Genomic DNA, 19594 nt, shown 5'->3' on the forward strand with positions numbered 1-19594 from the left:
GTTCTACTTCTAAATGAAAAAGAAAGGAACCAATTCAGAAAGAGAACTAGCTAAGCTATGCACCAAGGTGAGAGTTACTGATGGGGTTGTTGTAGTAGTGGTCAGTGTCCAGTTATGATTAGACACAATGACTGTCTATTTTACCTGCTCTTGGGCCACTGCCACTACTCTCAAGAGATCTATGAAGAAAAAGATGTCCTATTGAAGACATTAATTTATTTTCCACTTTAATTTTACCTTCAGTCTGGCCTGAGCTGGGCCATCTCTCTGACTACCCACTGGCCCCTTCCCAGGCCATGGTATGTTAGAAGGCTCACTGAGTTCTAAGTCCTGGCTCTATAGTTGACTGAGTGAATGGCATTGAGCAAGTCCTTTACCCCACACCCTTGCCCCCTTGAGACTACTTCCTCAAGTACAAAGTTAGACAGTAGTTGTCTCCTTGCTACAAGTTTGCTGCAAGAATATGATATCCATGATATATGATACCAAGGAGTGATATTTTGTCATGAAAAGCACCACACAAAAGGCCTACCATGGGGTGGGTGCATGGTGAATGTTAACTGCATTCCTGGATGGTTCTCCACACACAGGACTGAGATTCAGGTTGGAGCTATGCAAGCAAATTTCCTGAGAAGTACCCCACCATCATTGAAGCCTACAGTCAATTTTCACTGTCCCAGATGCCTACCTTCTGTCACTTCTCCCCACAACAGCCAGTATCTCATTCTTTCTTTTAGCTTCTTACTCACTCTCAGCTCTTTCTCAACTTAACTTCCCTGAGCCTCAGCTTCTTCACGGAGAACAGGGAAAGGACAGCCTCACCAAAGTGATGTCATGTGCATCATTAGTTCTTAGGAACAGGAGTAATCTTCATGGTGTCAGTGTTTCCCTTTCCTGGCACCAATTTATCCAACCAACCCTACTTGTTCTCTAATCTTCTTATTCTCCTTTGGAGCACCATGAATCAGTCTGTACAAGAGCCTGGTATACATTCAATACATCAGATGGTTTCTTGACTTTGACCGAAGGACTGCACACACTTTGGACCTCCTATATGCTAAGCACTTTTCCAGAGTCTTCACAGACATTATTCAACAGCTGTCAGATAGCTGGAAAATGCCTATTTTTATTAAATTTCTACCTTTCATGAAAGAGTCTTTGTAAGTCACATTCTTTCCCCAGGGGAAAAAGGAATAAGGTAGAGATAGTGGGCTCTGCTTGAATCTTAGCTCTGACTTTACTTGCTATGTGACATTGGGCTGCTAGTTTGTTTCCTAAGCCTCAGTTGCCTCACCTATAAAACAGGAAAAAAATACCTATCTTGTAAGCCAAATTCTTCCTGAGAGGAAGTTTCCTAAGGACCCAAGATGGGAATATTCTACCTTGGGACCAATAGTGGGAAAATGTGCTGCCATTTCTACTTCTAATTTTTTACACACAGTTGATGAATGGACTGACTCTTTAATAGTCTTATGTTAAAGAGTGTTTAATCTGGTTGATCCATGCAGGGAGGCTGAGGGCAACTGGAATGAGCTGTCTATAAACCAGCAAAGTGTGCCCAAGGATACTGTCCCATAACCAGGATCTTGGGTCAGAAATGCAGGCTCCCTGAACCCCTGGTTCCCCATCATTCTTCCCCTGACTGTCTTGAGGGCAAAACATTTTTTTCCTGGGAAGAAAAATTGCCTGACTCTCAGTGATTATAACCAGAAGCCCCCTGTGAGGAAGAACAAAGGCAGACATTATTATCTATCGTGATGAGCCTGATCCTGGCCTCTGTTCCACTATTTGGGTCAAAAATATAGAATTTGGATTTTGAGCTGTAGCTTACAATATATCTTGACATTCACTCCCTCTTTGAGCCTCACGATGACTCTGTGAGATGTATAGGATAGACGTCATTATCTCCACTTCACAGATGAGAAACTGAGGCTCAGAGAGGGAATATATGGGGAAAATGGAGTATTACTCATTCTGCAGCAGTGATCAGGTTTCCTATGTGTAGCAAAACCATAGCTAATCAGAAGCAAACTAATCTGAGTCCTCAATTTACTCAAATGTTTTCTGTTTTTGATTCTTAGGGGGAAAGGCAAAACAAAAGGCAGAGAATCTTGTGCTGGACTTAATTTAATGTTTTGATGTATGGGTATAGATGTGTGCATGCATGAGTGCGTACACACACACACACACACACACACACACACACAGTGATGGCATTTTTAAGGTGAATGAAGTCATGCCAGCCAGAAACCTCGGGAAATCTCCTCAGCTCCCTTGCCATCCCCTACATCCTTTCTGATTCCAGGTTCTATTGTTGTCACCTCCAAGATGCCTCTCACATCTACCCAACCCTCTCCTACCCCATTGCCACTGTCTGGTTCAGACGCTGGCACCTGTCTCTCACCTGATTTCATCTCTGTCCTCCAGCTGGGTACTTGCCCAGCCCATACCCTACACTAGCCCTCAGAGCATTCTTCCTAAAACAAAACTCTGACTCGGCCACTTCTTCCATCCTTCAGTGGCTCCTTTGTCTACTGGGAAAAGTCTAAGATAGTTAGACAAATACCCTGGCTTCACTCCTCAAAGTCAGACTTTGTTTTGATCACCAGGCTCCAAGGCAGTTGCTGGGCTGACACTTTGAAGGGCTCTTTGGCCACTGCAGGGGTTGACACAGAAAGCATCCCCGTGGCCCAAGATGCCATGTGCAGAGAGCAGACCTAGGAAGGAGATAAATCGCAGGTCATAGTAGGAGCTTGTCACAGAGTAACTCCTGGAACCCAGCAGGTCACCTTGGACTCTATGCTAGTTCAATGTGAGCCGAAGCAAACTGGGAAATTCTGCAGGTCAGACACAGCCCCAGGAGCAGCTCAGCCTCAGTGCACAATGTTCCGGTTTTCCGCTGTAATCTCATTACTTAATATTGAGCCCAGCATAGTAAGACCTAATAATTGCTTGCTGAATGATCTACAGACCGAGAGACCTTGGGAAGCAGAAAAATAAAAAAGAGAAGAAGAGATTACAGGCATTGCCTCTCTCCCTACACTTTTCTTTCCAGTTTATCAGAGATCTGAAGAAAATTACCTGTGTCCGGAGTTCACGAATCTCCTTGGGAAAAGTCAGGGCACAAGTAGGTTGAGGGAAAAAGATTGGGAAAGCTTGCACCAAGTGTTATGAACCTCTATTGTTTCTCTCAACTCTTATCTTAATAAATAATAAAAACCATAATATTAATTTAAATAATATAATTTAATAACTAATGTAATAGCTAATAATATATATTATGTCATATATGTATATATGTACAAAACTGTGTAATAATGAATAATAATTTAATATAATAAAATATTAGTGTTGTTATTGTTTGAGCAACTCACTGTGTGCCACACGCTGTAATACATGTTTTACATGCATTGTAGCTGGGGTGATAGCTGAAAGATTTAATAATAAATATTGGCACCCTCTGATCAGAACAGACACCTGCTGTAGGAAACAGGAAAAGCCACCCTGCGAGTGGGTGCTATTGCTGTGCCCATTTTACAGGTGAGGAGAGTGGAGACACAACTTGCCCAGAGTCACAGCTTCGGCCGACTCCAGAGCCTGGGTTCATAACTTGGGCTCATAACTGCCTCTGTGAGCATTTCTGGCAAGAATGTAGTTGGACTGACCCACCTGGAAACAGATTCTCCTGTTTTCTCCTCACCAATTATTTTCTCACTTGCTTTCTCATTTCCTGCCTCCTCCATGGTGGAAGCTGAAAGGAAAGGGGACAGGAAGAGCAGAAACCATGGCCAGAAAGCAGGGTGAGTGAAGCTGGGGCAGACAGCCCTTGAGGGCAAGCAGATGCAGGGAGGCAACAATGCCAGCCATGCTCCTAAAGATGTTGCTGCCTGCTCCGCTCACAGTGACACAGCCATATAGTGACCCTGCCTGAGTCCATGCATCCCCTCTGCTCTCCTTCCCATGGTCTCTGTCCTCCCAACGAGCTTTAGGAGGAGAATGAGCACCCTGATGAGAGGTCAGCAGACAGGCAGGTGATGCCAGAGCTGGCCCTTCCCCACATGTCCTCCTTCTACTGCATCAAGTAGCCTCCAGAAGCCTCCATGCTGTATGGAAAGAGGAGAGAGCATTGCTGTGGGGCATGAGGGTAATCAGGGCCTTCTCTGAGGGCCTGGAGTCTGCTGCACCAGGGGATGGGTGGGATGAGCCATGGGAGTCTGGTGGGATCCAGAGAATCCTGAGAGACTGAAGACAGAGCAGGTGTGAGTAGGGGTCTGAAGTGGCAGCTCCTTATCTAAGGGCAGCAAGAATGGATGAGGGCATAGACCAGAGACCCAGACTGGGCATAACAGAGACGTAGAAGCAAATCAGGAAGAATCAGTGTACACAGATGGACAGACAAGGAGACAGAGGACCACAGTGGCAGGAAAGAGTATCACTAGACTGGAAAGGGATGGAAAGTGAAGACAGAATCTTCAGGTCAGAGAGGAACCTGGAGGCTGGCCTCAGGGAGCAGGTGTTGGCCCTCAGGGGTCCCTGGCAGCTGTGCCAGGAGGCTTCCACTTTCACTCACCCCCTCTTGCCAGAGCACACTGAGCATGGAAGCCAGAAACATACAGCCTCCCCAAGCACTGCTGGCAGATGCCGCCTTCAGAGTAAGACCCTGCCCCAGCCCATGGCACTCCCAAGCCTGGTCTTGCCCTCCCAGCCAGGGAGGGCAATCCCAGTCCCAGCTCAACAGGTGCCTGAAGGTGGGGTTGGGCAGGAGTCCAGAGCAAGCAGGGTCTGGGTCTTGCTATCATATGCTCTGGATTGCCAGTCCCTCCCTGAGCCCTCAACAACACCCCACCGATCTGCTCTGGACAACTTCAGACATTCACCAGACCTTGGGACTGGAGGCGATCTTGGAGAATTTAATCCCTGCCAGGGCACACATTTTCTCTGCAGCCTCCCTGGCAAAGGATGCTCCATCTCCTGTTCATAATCTCCCAAGGACAGGAGGCTCACTACCTTTCAAGGAAGCTTACGTAGCCTTGACTGCCCTTCAGGAAATCCTTGTACTGAACTAAAAGCAAGTACTTCTGATATCAGTGTTGTGTTCTCTTAAATACCTCTTTGCCCCTCCACCCTCCTGCCTCTCACCACAGCCTCCTCTCTCCTCCAGAATCCCCCGTTTGTGTTACAATGTGCTAGCCCTTACCTGCCCTACTTTTCCTTGTGAGGGTACGTGGGGCTGTCTGCATTGCCTTCCTTGCTCTTGATAAGCCCTCATGCTCTGATCAGCCCATTTTCCCCAAGCTGGAACCCTGTCATACCCAGCATCTCTAATGTGGGGAGGCACCCCCAGCAGACGCTTCACACTCACAGCACAGGGAAGGCCCCACCCTTCTGCTCAGCACCTAAGGGCTCCAATGAGCAACCTCTGGGGAAGCAACTGGTGCACAGAAGACCCAGGGATTTGCAGTCAGACAGACTTAGTCACTGTGACCTGGACAAGCCACTTGGCTTCCCAGAGCCCTTGCTTCCTCTCTGTAGAATGTAGCTGTGTTCCCTAAATCATAATAATACCTGCTATTGGGTTTTGTTTGGGTATGGGTTTGTGTAGTCATTATGGACCAGACATTTGATACCTTTGCAGCATGATTATCACCATTTTACAAATACAGAAATGGAGACTCAGAGCATTAAGGAGCCTGTGTGGAGCTGGGACACCGAGCGCAGTTTTGTCTGACCACACAGGCTGTGTTCCTAACCAGTGCTGGTCCCAGTATTGTGATCAGGCACAAGGCAGACCAGAGGCACGAAGCGCTGAGGCATCTCGGGGGGAAGGGAAGTCTCATGTGCAGTGGGAGGTGGTTGGCTAATGAACGCTAGACCCCAGAGCAGCACTTTTGAGGGTCGCAGGCTCTGCAGGGGCTTCTGCTAGGCATACATTCTCCTGGGGCTAGGGAAAGAAAAGGGGAAAGGGGCCAGCATTTATTAAATACCTCCTGTGTGCCCAGTATTTCACAGGCATTGTTTCATGTAATTCTCCAAGAAGCAAGTTTTTCCACTGTATCAACAAGGGCACTGAAGTTCAGAGAAGAGAAATGACTTACCCAAGGCATTGGATAAGTTGGAGGCAGCGGGATCCCAATCTAGGTCTGCCATATCGTAAAGTGCCTCTACCATACACTGCTTGGGGGTGGGGGAGGATCACAAGCCAGGACCACCCAAGTCTCTCCTCTGGGGATAGAGTCTGCCCTAAGCTTTTCTGATTCCCCCAGTTTGGGCCCCAGGCTTTCCAGGAGTCCAGATTCTGAGACTTCCACAGTCAGATTCTGAGCTACAAGGTGGTAGAATCTGAGTGGGAAATAGTGATTCCTGTTCTTGGTCAAGAGGCCATTCTACTGTGGATTCCTTTATATCTGGAACAATCCCTGACAGAGTCTTCTCTGTTTTCTGAATTACAAAAGTAACCCATGTTCATCAGAGAAATTTCATAGACATAGAAAGGTAGAAAGAAGAAAATAATTACCATTCAGTTCCTTCGATGTCACTAATGGCTTCTAGGTGTTTCTCTCTAATTTATTCTGTGTGTAAATGATAGTGTCTTCTTTTTTCTTATCTCATTCATATCACACTTTACATACAATTTTATTGTGACAGATGCTACTTGGTTGACTCTCCATTTCCCCCTTCTTCGCTCTCAGAACCACATTCTTGCTGCCAATGATTGTTTGAGGCAGTCAATACCTCATGAATGGTCCAAGCCCAAATGACAGCGCTATTTCTTCCTTTCCCAGAATCCCTTTTAGTGAGGTGCAGTCACATAATTTGGTCCTGTCCAGTGCAACCCAAGGGAAACTCAGCTGAGGAGTTTTTGTGAAAAAATTTCTTTTCCTAACAAAAGGGATAGAATGACAGTGATACAACCCCTCCCCCTAAAACTCCCTTCCTATCCCCATGAATACAAATGCCATGTCTGCAACTGGGCAAGTCATCTTGAGACTGTAAGGAAAAGGCTCAGAGAATCACATGGGTTCTCCCACTAACACTATCCAGCTGTGAACTAATATGAGTAATGTCTTGCCTCAAGACTTCTTGTTCGGTGAAGAAAAAAAATTCCTTTATGTCTAAACCACTGTAAGTTGGGGTTTCTGGGGTTTGCATGCAAATCCTAATGGATTAAGTATCTATCTTTTAAAAAACTTAATATTATTTGCTAACCCTTTTACCATCTACCCATATATTCTTTGTAACCATTATTGTCAAGGAATTATTCACCTATTGTTGGATATGTAGTTTTAGTCCCATTTTTTTTCTATTATAGATGATACCAAACTGTATATCACCATAATATATTGGTTTCCTGGCGCAAGAAATTTGTTGAGTTGAGTTAGTTACAAAGTAGAAAGACACTAGTTTAGGGGCACCTGGGTGGCTCAGTTGGTTAAGTGTCTGACTTTGGCTCAGGTCATGATCTAATGGTCTGCAAATTTGAATCCCATGTCAAGCTCTGGGCTGACAGCTTGGTGCTTGGAGCCTGCTTTGGATTCTGTATCTCCCTCTCTCCCTGTCCCTCCCTTGCTCACACTCTGTCTCTCTCTCTCAAAAATAAATAAACATTTTTTTAAAAATTTAAAAAAAAGAGACGCCTGTTTAAGACTTTTCCTTCCCAATCAAGATGAAGTAACAGAGACCAGAATTACTGTCCCACCTGTAATAACTAAAAACCTAGACAAAATACATGAAATAATGTTTTCCAAGACATCGGACGTCAGGCAACAAAGAACAGTGATTTTGACAGAGGAAAAGCAATGGGTCCAGCCCTGCAGTTGTCCCAGCTTACTGCTCACAAAGTTACCAGGCTGCCACAGGAAGCGAGGACATAGAGGAGGCTCATGGTTTCCCTGGACAGAAGAGATAGAGTTGAGAGTCTGGGTGGCTGCCATAGACTGAATGTTTGGGTACTCTCAAAGTTCATATGTTGAAATCCTAATCCCCAATAGGATGGTATCTGGAGGTGGGATCTTTGGGAAGTAATTAGGTGATGAAGGTGGAGCTCTCATGATGAGAGGAATGCCCTATTAAAAGAGAAAGAGACAGGAGATAGTTTGTGTCCACCATATCAGGACACAAGGAGAAAAGACCTATTTATAAGCCAGCAAGAGGGCTCTCACCAAGAACCTGACCATGCTAGCACCCTGATCTGAGACTTTGAGACTCCAGAACTGTGAGAAATAAATGCTTGTTGTTTAATCCACCCAGTCTATGCTACTCAGTTATAGCTGTCCAAACTGAGTGAGACGGAGGCCAAGGTGGCTAGAGTTCACAGAGCAGAGTACTAGGAAAAAGAGAGCTCTGGAGGTCTACATAGGGTCCTGTGCAAGTCTCAGATGAGCACTGATTAGTGTATATGTGTGAAGAAAGCATCAGAGGATGGGGAAGGGGGAAGACAAATGGAAAGGCTAGATGGAACCATTCTCGGAGCTCTCTCAGGGCCAGAGATATTTCCTGTTCTCATTTGCTGGACTAAGTGCTGCTCTGGTCTTGCCCAACAAAACTTAAAACCAAAATTCAAGAGAATCAAACTGTCTACAAGTAACTTAACTACATTCTAGAAAAGCAGCCTGAGAATATTCATCAGGAATTCAAAAATATCTGACACTCAGTAAGGTAAGATTCAAAATGTCTGGCATCCAATAAAAAGTTCCCAGGAATGTAATGAACTGAGAAGATATGAACCACCATGAGAAAAATCATGCAGTTAAAACCAACTGAGAAGTAACACCGATGATGGAATAAGTAGTCACGGACATTAAAAAGTTATATCTAGGGGCACCTGGGTGGCTCAGTGGGTTAAGCATTCGACTTTGGCTTAGGTCATGATATCATGGTTCATGGGTTTAAGCCTGATGTCCGGCTCTGTGCTGACAGCTTGGAGCCTGGAGCCCGCTTTGGATTCTGTGTCTCCTCCTCTCTCTGTCCCTCCCCCACTTGCACTCTGTCTCTTTCTCAAAATCCAATACACATTAAAAATTGTTTTAAGTTATATCTATATTCCATGTGTTTATAAAGCTACAGGAAAGACTGAGCATATTAAGGAGAAATGAGAAAGATATAAATCTAACTTCTACAGATGAAGACGATAATATGTTACATGAGAAAAGCACTGGATGGGATTACAAAGATTAGTAAACTTGATAACATGACCATAAAAACTAAGAAATCTCATATCGATGACTTCTACCTTAAGCAGCTAAGTAAAGAAGAGCAAATTAAACTCAAAGTAAGCAAAAAAGGGGAAATAATAAAGATCAGGAAACCCATGAAACAGAACACAGAAAACAATGAAGAAAATCAATAAAACCAAAAGCTGGTTTGTTGGTTTTTAGAGAAGATGAATAATATTGGTAATGGTCTGATAGACTAATCAGGAAAAAGAAGATAAAACACAGATTTCCAACGTCATATATGAGAAAGGTAACACCAGTACAGACTCCATAGATATTGAAAAGATTCTGTAGACATTGCGAACAACTTTATTCCAATAAATTAAATAACTTACATAAAATGGACAGATTTGTTGAAAGACATTAATGAACCAAAGCTCATCGGAAAAGAAGTAGGTAAGCTGATAACCACATGTCCATTTTAAACATTGAGTGTGGAGTTAAAACCTTTTCACAAAGAAAATTCCAGAACTAGATGGATTCACTTGTGAATTCCACCAATCCTTTAAGGAAAGAATAATTCCAAGTCTGCACTAACTTTTCTAGAAAATACAAGAGGAGGGAATAGTGCCCAACTTACTATAAAGCCCGCATCATCCTGATATGAAAGCCAAACAAAAATATTACAAGAAAACTACAGAACCATATCCTTCATGAACACAGATGCAAAATTTTTTCACAAAATTTCAACAAATGCAAGCCAACAATACATCATGGCCAGGTATCAGGTGAAAAGAGACTAAGTTGAGAGGCAGGAAGTGTACTGGAAGGAACAGGTGCCAGAGGGGCATGGGTCTGGACTCCAGCCCCATGTAGACCACTTTGCAGCTGTTGGCTTCAGAGGAACAGTAATGATCATGATCATGATGACAATGACTTCTCCCATCCCTCGATCACATGCTGTGTTCATGGTGTCAGGTGCTTAAACACTTCATCTCACTTAGTCCTCAGAAAAAAACATGTGAAGTTCATATTATTATCCAAATTTTACAGTTTAAGAAACTGAAGCTTAAAAAGGTTAAATGACTTGCCTGAGTTACTAGTAGAGAGAAGACTGGGATTTGAACCACAACCAGGATTGAATGAGACAACCATTAAGCGGTTGGCACAGCACTGCCTGGCACATTAGACAAACTCCCTTACCTGCTTAGTCATTTATGGATGTGCAGTCCCCTCTTGAACATTGAGCTTCAGGTCCCAAGAATCCCAGATTCCAAAGGTTCATCCTCTTTTAGGGAGGAAGGAAATTACCACTACACAGGCACCATTCCCTCCCTCTTGCTTGAGAAGTGTGATGTGGGCAGGGGCCTCAATTCTGCTTGTAGGCATCTGAGCTCCTGCCCCCGCTACAGGTGTTCTGGCCCCCAGCTGGGTAAGATCTAACCTGACTCTTCATACTGCTCACTTATTGCTGTCAGGATGGGATCTGCCACTGACTGAGCCCCTTCTGTGTACCCAAACCTGTGCTCACACTTACATGTACCTCCTTAACCCTCAGAGTATTGCTTTCTGTTCCAAATATGATGAAAATGAGGCTCGGATAGAGGAAGTGATTTTCCCAAGGCCATGTGGCTAGAGAGTGGTAGAGACAGCCTTCAACCACCAATCTGTTTGGCCTTCTTTCCCCCTGTGTTACACAACAAACATTGGCTCTGTGTCTTCTGGGATTTTAGAACCTAAGCCTGGGGAAGGGAATGATGTAGGGATAAATAGTCATGAGAGAAAATACATCAAAATCTATGACTATACCGTGCAACATCTGCTTCCTGTGCCCTGGGTACGGCTGCCCCATGTCAGGCCCCTAATCTAGGAGACCACATAAAGCCCAAAGTCAGACACATTTTGAGAGTAAAAGGGAGTGTTTAAAATAATGAAAGGAGTTAATTGATCTACAACAGGAGTAAACCAGAACTGTTCCGTGAAAACGAGTATATGAGATCACCCTACCCAATCCCATCTTTGCCTGACCTATCTCCCCACCAATGGAGCCAAGCACTGTAACTGAGACTTGTTGGCCCTAAAAATCCATGTTGTTTGGATAAATGTGCTGCATCTCTAGGAACCCAAACAATAGATCTGAGATAACATCCAGTTTTGTTCAGCTGCTGGCTCGTCCAACTTTGTGCTCTAAATATATTAACAAGACTTCTTTGGTCTTGGCCTTGAGAACCTGTCCTTTAGGGGGACTTGCTCTTTTTGGGACCCATCCCAGTTACCAGGCCCCATCCAGTTCTGCCCCTCAGTTCTCATCCAGTGTCCTGTAGACAGACATCCTTGACCTCTAAGTATCACTTGACCTGGATTCCTCATCACTGTCTTCTAGCAAGATAAAGGTATTCCCCATTGGCCTCAAGTCCCCCAGTGCCCAAACTGGATTTGGCTTTGCCCTGAACTTCACCTTCATTGCTGCACCCCTCAGAATGTGAATTATACCTTGCTGGACTACACCATCTGTCATAGTTGGTCAGTGCCTCCCATCCATGAGGCATGTTCCTTTCAAGTGAGCCTTGTCCTGCACCACTTAATGAGGCTAAGCCAGTCTTCTGCCTTTCTCTCCTGGAATTCTAGATGGACCCAAGAGAGAACTTAGTTGGAGAGTATCTTCCAAGTGAATCTGAGAAAGACTGTACATCTGTCCTGGCCTTTGACCACCTGGCTCCTACATCCAGCCTTATAGACACTCTACAGCCTGACTGTACACACCCTGTAAACCAGAACTTCACCTTGGTCATAGAGATGCTGCAGTAGGATGATTTGGAATTTGGCAGATCTAGGTTAAAATTCAGACTATGTAATTTATCTACTAGGAGGTGTGAGCAAGCCACTTAATTCTCTTATACTCCTACTATCAAATGGCTTACTGACCTTGTTGTGAGGACTAGTTAGATTATGTGTAGTGCCCAGTGTACCATCTGATAAAAGTGAGTGTTCAGTAGTAGGCAATTATTGCTACAGTAATAGGGTTGGTAGCATTTACACAACAAGGAGATCTGTGGCATTGGATTATAGTAGAGTTCAATAAATGGCAGTGACAAGGACACTAGGAGGTATTAGCAGCATTTATGTTATCCACACCCAAGCCTTAGGCATGCGGCCGTGGATAAGATGCTTGAGGACATAAAGACACACACACATGCTTTGGAAGGAAACAAACACATCTTATGAGTACTATCGCTGTGTCATACAGAGATGTGGCAGCTCAGCCATAGGACTCCTCCCTCCTCTGAGTCTCAGTTGGGGGAAGTTTCAGTCCCCAGTGGAAACTTAAGAAGGATGCCCAGCTCACTAGCTCCAGGGGCCACACCCAAAGTGTCTTGTGGCATTAAACTCCCTGGCTGAGGCTTTTATCCAGCCCAGGGGCTCTGTGCTGCATTTACCAGCATGGACAGAGAATCCTCAGGGCTTACTAGGGATCAGAAATCCACTCTCCAACCCATGCTAATGCAAAGAGGACCTCTGTGTCTGCCAGCTGGAAGCACCTCCCTCCAGGACTGCTCTGCATTCAGCACACCTAAGGGAGGACGAGGTGTCCTCTGAAGGGCCACAGTGCTAAGGTGAAGGAGTGAACTGCTTCTATACTGTATGAGACCAAGAGAAAGCAGGCTGTTGGGGCCACAGGAGTGAAGGAGGCTACTCAAGCAGAAGAACAGGGTGCTGGTCATTTGTACTTGGGACTAAGGGAAGGGTTGGAGGGTTTCCTTCCATGGGCACCCCCAAGAATGACAAAGGAGCCCAGTCTTCTCTGTCCAGCTCACTGGGTGAGAAGTGTAGGGAGCGCCTGCCCTCACTGAACAGGAGTGGGATCTCCAGTGCACTTTCTAGCCTTGCACAAGTCCCTCTCAGGAGCACCATACCAGCCCCATGCCCAGCATGTGTGCTGGGGCCCCTGACAAGGCATTCTCTTCCTTTTTCTGCACCCAAAGAGCAGAGGCCAGGAAGGGACAGATAAGTGTTGGCAGGTGGAGAAAGGAGAATGGGTATGAATATGGTGTTTTCCTAGCCTGAGGGCTTGATGTAATAATTTCTTCATGGGTCCTTTGAGAGAGGCAGTAGGCATAGTGGTTAGAACCTGGCAGGCTGTGCAGCCAGAGACCCAGCACTGGAACAGGCTCCCAAAGCAGTCTGCAGTCCCTGCTAGATACTGTGGAGAGATCTTGAAGAGATATAGCCTCTGCCCACAGCCTGGCTGGGAACACAATATGTAAGATCTACATGGCTAGATAGTTGAGTAAGAAGAAACCCCAGGCTGAGCTGTGAAGGTAGGGGGGATGTGGAGAAGCAAAAAGGGTTATAGAAGGCATTCCCAGCAGATAAACAGCTTGAGGGAAGCAAGATACAGATCCACATGGCATGTATGGCTGATACTGAAAAAGCCAGTACCTTGGAAGATCTGTAGCTCAGATAGGAGGGCCCCCCAGCTGCCCAGACTATGATCCTTTTGGTAACCATGCTGTTAATATCATGGCTCAGAAGTCTCATTTAGGTATTGGTGAATCGCAGACTTGAAGATTGGTTAGAATCAGATGGGAGAGCCCTTAAATTCCAGGCTAAGGAACCATGAGAAAGGACATAACAGATGAGACAGTACTGGTGGCTGGTGAGTGGACTAGGAAGGGGACCAGGAAGCAGCCCCTGAAAAAGCCCATTCTGGGGTATGGACAGATGGAAAGAAGTATGTGATCTCCTCCTCCTTTGCAGCCCTCATCATCCAGCTTTGGGGTTGGCCTGGCACTGCTGACCAGTTCTTATGTCTTGGAAGTTTCCCCTCAATGTCTAAGACTCTGAGCTTCCCTTCTCTCTCCTTCACAACCACTCCTGATAGGAGCCCTCTTTCTTCTTCATCCAATTCCTGGTATTCCCTAAAGCTCTGCACATACCATCATACCATCTTCTTTTGCCCAAACAGCCTCAAACAACATTCCCACCTTCCAGATTCCCACCAGCACCCTGTAGCAATCAGTCCTCACAATTGTGTTCTCAGCCCTGTCCTCTGAAGCCTCAGATACTTGAAAATGCCAGGATAGCTCCTCTCTGCTCCTTCCACTCAGTTGCCCATTTTCTAAGTCCCTCCCTTTTGTGGAGCACTGTCAATAGGCCAGGTATATTTCACACAACCTCCACTATGGAGGAGGTATTACAGATGAAGAATATGGGACTCTGGAGTCTAAGTGACTTAGGAGCAGGTAAAGAGGCTACAAGACTCAGATTTGTGGACACGAAGTCTATCTATGTTCTGTGTACTCTGCTCTGGCCTCACGTCTCCAACTCCCAGAAGGAATCTCTTGCAATCACAATCCTGTTCAGCTGACTTCCCAGCTCAACCTTCCCCGTGGTGTTCATGGCACTGATGTGATCACAGGGCTCCAGGCTGGTATTTCTGTATCAAAGAATAGCAGAGCTGAAAGTTTCCTTTGGAGTGGGCAAGTCCAACAGCCTCACTTAAAAAGGGGGTTGTTGAGGCACCTGGGTTACTCAGTTGGTTGAGGTCTGACTCTTGATTTTGGCTCAGGTCATGATCTCAGGGTTGTGGGATTGAGCCTTACCTCAGGCTCCACACAGAGTATGGAGCCTGCTTAAGATTCTCTCTCATTCTCTCTCTGCTCCCCCGTTTCTCTCTCTCTAAATAAAAGTAAAAATAAATGGGGCTATGAACATAGCAAATCCAGGACAGAGTTAGGACCAGCCTTTTGGTCTTCTGATTTCCAGACTCACTCCACTTATACTAACCCCTTTACTTGTCTAGTGTTTTATATTTTGCCAAATGTCTTGACATACGGAATCTTATATGCTCCTTGCCATTACTCTGTACCACAGATGTTTCATCTCTAACAGGTGGGATGACTGAGGCCAATGGAAGTGAAGGTACTTGCCCAAGGTCACACAGCTGGGTAAGTGACAACCCTGGGACATTCAAGAAGAGCTGAATTTAAAATGTGGTCATGGGGTAGTAATTGTAAGGATTCAACAGAAAATCCCACAGGTATCCAAGCACAGGAAACAAAGGGGGAACTGGAGGTAGCAAGTCAGGAGCCAGAGTCATGCTCTCAGTGACTGGGGTCTCTTCTCTGTGAGGTCTCTTCTCTGCTGCCCAGCATGTCTACTCTTAATCATTTCTGCAAGATATCCACTTTTTTTTCTCTATAGTGTCGACTCCCCTGTAACTTTGGCTACCACCACACCGACTCTCGTTGTTAGTACCTCAGGCACCCACAGCTCACTGACATAGATTTCTAGTGTTGGCATTTTGAATTCTCAGAGAATTGCCCTCCAGACTGGGGCAGGTGTACACCCTTGATAGAATTCAGCAGTGGCCAGGGGTTGGCTAGGTCCCCTGCTACAAACATGGCTAGCTAATGCCTTGCCTTCTATGGGTGAGGATAGTTTCCAGAGAAGGACCGGTGGGCAGTCGGGCATCCTATATAATATTACAGGTATGAATCCAGATCTCCTGACTTACTTGCCAGTGACAGAGCTGCCCATCTTTCTTTCCCTTTGTATCCAACTCAACAAAGGTTTGATGAAATCCATGTGAGCTACTGTGCAAAGGTGCTATGTGTATATGACTCAGCTTCTGTCAACTCTGTCCTCCTTCCCCCAAGGCCAAGGACAGAACAGGGAAGTCCTTGTCTCCTTAATAGACAGATCACTATGCAGAGCCTCGGCAAGGAGAACCACAGCTTTGTATCTGAGTTCATCCTCCTTGGTTTCTCCAGTGAGTCACAGGTCAGAATAGCCCTGTTCTCCTTCTTCCTTCTCCTCTACCTCATCATTCTTCTGGGCAATGGACTCATCATCACCCTGATCTACATGGACTCACACCTCCACACACCCATGTACTTCTTTCTCAGCATCCTCTCCTTGGTGGACATGAGCTATGTCACTACCACCATGCCCCAGATGTTGATTAATATGGTGTGTCCAAAGAAAACCATCTCCTGGGGAGCTTGTGTAGCCCAAATGTTCATCTTCTTGGTCCTGGGCATTGCTGAGTGTGTGCTCTATGCCATTATGGCCTATGACAGGTATGTGGCCATTTGCTTCCCCCTTCACTATCCCTTGCTCATGGGCCGCTCCATTTGTATCAAGATGGTCACAGGCTGTTGGGCCATTAGCATAGCTGGGGCCCTGATCTACACTGTCTTCACCATGCGTCTGCCTTATTGTGGCCCCTACAAGATAAACCACTTCTTTTGTGAGGTCCCTGCCGTCCTAAAGTTGGCCTGTGCAGACACATCCTTCAATGACCATTTGGACTTCATCTTGGGTTTCACCCTGCTCTTGGTCCCATTCTCCCTCATCCTGGTCTCTTATGTCTGCATCTTTGCCTCCATCTTAAGAATCCACTCATCCCACGGGAGGCTCAAGTCTTTCTCCACATGTGCCTCCCACATTACTGTGGTCATTATGTTCTATGGGCCAGCCATGATAATGTACATGAGGCCTGGCTCCTGGTATGACCCAAAGCGGGACAAGAAGCTAGCTCTGTTCTACAATGTTGTCTCTGCCTTCCTCAACCCCATCATCTACAGCCTCCGGAACAAAGATGTAAAGGGGGCCTTTCTGAATGTATTTGGTAACAGAAGGGCATCTCAGTGACCCAGGATGTTTCAGAGTTGCCCAGAGTCATGGACAACAATGACTATGTCATGGTTCAAGGCCATCGCTTTATTGCTTTTCCTGGATTCTCTCTTCACCCTCTGGAAGTTTCTGTCAGTTCAATCAGATCACAGTCAAATGTTTAACATGCACACGTGCTTTTCTACAGTGTAGAGGATTTGGGATAAAAATCATGTAAAGAGTAGACAGATCATACGGAAGCACAGTCTTGCATTACTGTCTGACATGCACTTACAAGTAATAATTAACATTGTTTTTTGCACTAGGAGCTATAAATTCCAAGCTAGAACTATTTTACACACATCTGTGTAACAATGTGGCTAATAATTGATTTGACCTGGACTCAGCTTCTGATACTAACTCTTACCTGATTTTACTATTTAAATCTCACTTTTATTTTGAGAAAATAAATACTATATGTATTTCATAAAATAAAAACATGTGTGTATATATATCTCTATATATCTGTATGCATATATCTACCTCTATATAGAGAGAAAGGGAGAGAAAGAGGCAGAGACTCACAGAGAGAAGTAATAGAAATAAAATAACAAAGACCCCATTTTTCCAAATACCAAATAAACACTTGTTGGGGTGCCTGGGTGGCTCAGTAAGCTAAGCATCTGACTCTTGATTTTGGCTCAGGTCATGATCTCATGGTTTGTGGCATCAAGCTCTGTGTTGGGTTCAGGGCTGAGTGTGGAGCCTGCTTGGGATTCTCTCTCTCTCTCTCTCTCTCTCTCTCTCTCTCTCTCTCTGTCATTCGATAATTAAATAAATCTAAAAAAAATAAGTGCCCTTTGAATATTCTCAGCTCCTCTGAGTCAACCGCTATCATTAAACTGAGGTCTACTCCATGTAGTTTTAAACTTTAAACTTTTGCTTACAGACAATTGCATCCATAAGCAACACATAGAATTGTTCTTGCATGAATTTGAAAATTTATAATGGTAGCATGATATCCATATTATTCTGAAAACACTATAATTCAACATCCTGTTTCTGACATCTACCCATTCAATATACACAAGCCTAATTCATTCTTTGCAGTGAGCATTTAAATATAACACTTCTCATTTACCTAATCCTATATTGTTGAACATTTATTTTCCAATTTTTCTTTGAACATTTCTCCATTGTAAGTACTGTTTTCCTAGGATTTGTATATAGTGATGGACTTGGCATTATAGATCGTAGATCAAAGCAATTTCAAGTTATCAGATACTCCTATTCTTCCAAATAATTATACGGATACACACCTCCAGTTCTCATCAACACTTGATACTACTTATCTATCTCAAACATCCTAAACTTGCTACCTATCTCATGGATGGAAAGTGGTAAAAATCATTTTTTTGTTTCATTTGTAATTCCCTGATTGCTAATGAATTTAGCATTTTTCATAAGATTCTTGGTAGTACTGGGTAGTAAGTTCTGGACTCAGACTACTGTGTTCTAATCCCAGCCCTACCCTTTACTAACTCAGTGGTGATGGGCAAGGTACCTAACTTCTCTGAATCTCAGTTTCCTCATCTGTTAACAGGAAGAAAATAGTATAGACGTCAGAAGTTTGTTGGAAGGATTAAATGAGACAATACTGTCAAGCACTTGTCATAGTGAAAAACAAATTGTAAATGTTCAGTGAATATGAGATATTGTTTGCCTTTTCTTGATTTGTAGTTTATTATATATTTTGGGTATTGCTTCTTTGTTACATGCATCGAAGATATCTTTTCCTCAGTTTGTTGCTTGTTTTCTTTATTGCAAAAGTAATATTTATTCTTAAACTTTTATAAAACAGATGCAAACAAAAAGAAGACAATGAGGGGGGTGCCTGGGTGGGTGTCTGACTCTTGATCTCTGTGTAGGTCTTGATCTCAGGGTTGTAAGTTCAAGCCCCATGTTGGGCTCTACGTTGGGTGTGAAGTCTACTTATCTCCTTAGACCTGGAGATAATTACTGTTAACAAACATCTCAATGTCTATATTTTAGGGTTTAAAAGATTTTAAATTGTTTTTATTAATATTTTTAAAGAAATATGATACAATTATTAAACTATTATGTGTTTTCATGATTTCTTAAAAGGTTTTAACACTCTATTTTTGGTCATATTCTCATTTTATTTTATTTTATTTTTTAGAATAGTTGACACACGACATAGTTTCAGGTGTACAACATAGTGATTCAACATCTCTACACATTATGTTGTGCTTGCCACAAGTGTAGCTACCTCTGTCACCATAGGACACTATTACAATATCATTGACTATGTTTCTCATGCTATACCTTTTACTCCCATGACTTATTCATTCCATAACTGGAAGCCTGCATCTCCCACTTCCCTTTGTCCATTTTGCCCATCCCCCCCACCTCCCTACCCTCTGGCGACCATCAGTTTGTTCTCTGTATTTATAGGTCAGATTCTGCTTTTTTTTTTTTTGTATGTTTATTCTTTAGTGTTTTAGATTCCACGTATGAATGAAATCATATGGTATTTGTCTTTCTCAGCCTGACTTATTTTACTTAGCATAATACCCTCTAAGTGGTCCATCCATGTTGTCACAAATGGCAAGATCTCATCCCTTTTTATGGATACGTAGTGATTTTTTAAATTGAATTATACAATATATATTTTCCTGTAACTTGATGTATTCACTCAATAATAGGTTTTGACATTTATCATGTTGATTTGTTTTCATTGCTAAAGAGTATTCTTTTCTTTTTATTCTGATGAATAGAATAATGACTTTTAATAAATAGAATTT

The 19594-nt window shown here is 44.1% G+C and overlaps 1 protein-coding gene across 1 annotated transcript; it reads left to right on the forward strand.

Annotated features, from left to right (window-relative positions):
• The first annotated feature begins 15860 nt into the window (after positions 1 to 15860).
• Positions 15861 to 16808, forward strand: LOC115520942 (olfactory receptor 2A12-like). The gene has a single exon (XM_030325767.1). The coding sequence runs from the start codon at positions 15861 to 15863 to the stop codon at positions 16806 to 16808; it is 948 nt and encodes a 315-aa protein (XP_030181627.1).
• Positions 16809 to 19594: the final 2786 nt, after the last annotated feature.

Source organism: Lynx canadensis, chromosome C1 (assembly GCF_007474595.2).
Source record: "Lynx canadensis isolate LIC74 chromosome C1, mLynCan4.pri.v2, whole genome shotgun sequence".
Taxonomy (NCBI): domain Eukaryota; kingdom Metazoa; phylum Chordata; class Mammalia; order Carnivora; family Felidae; genus Lynx; species Lynx canadensis.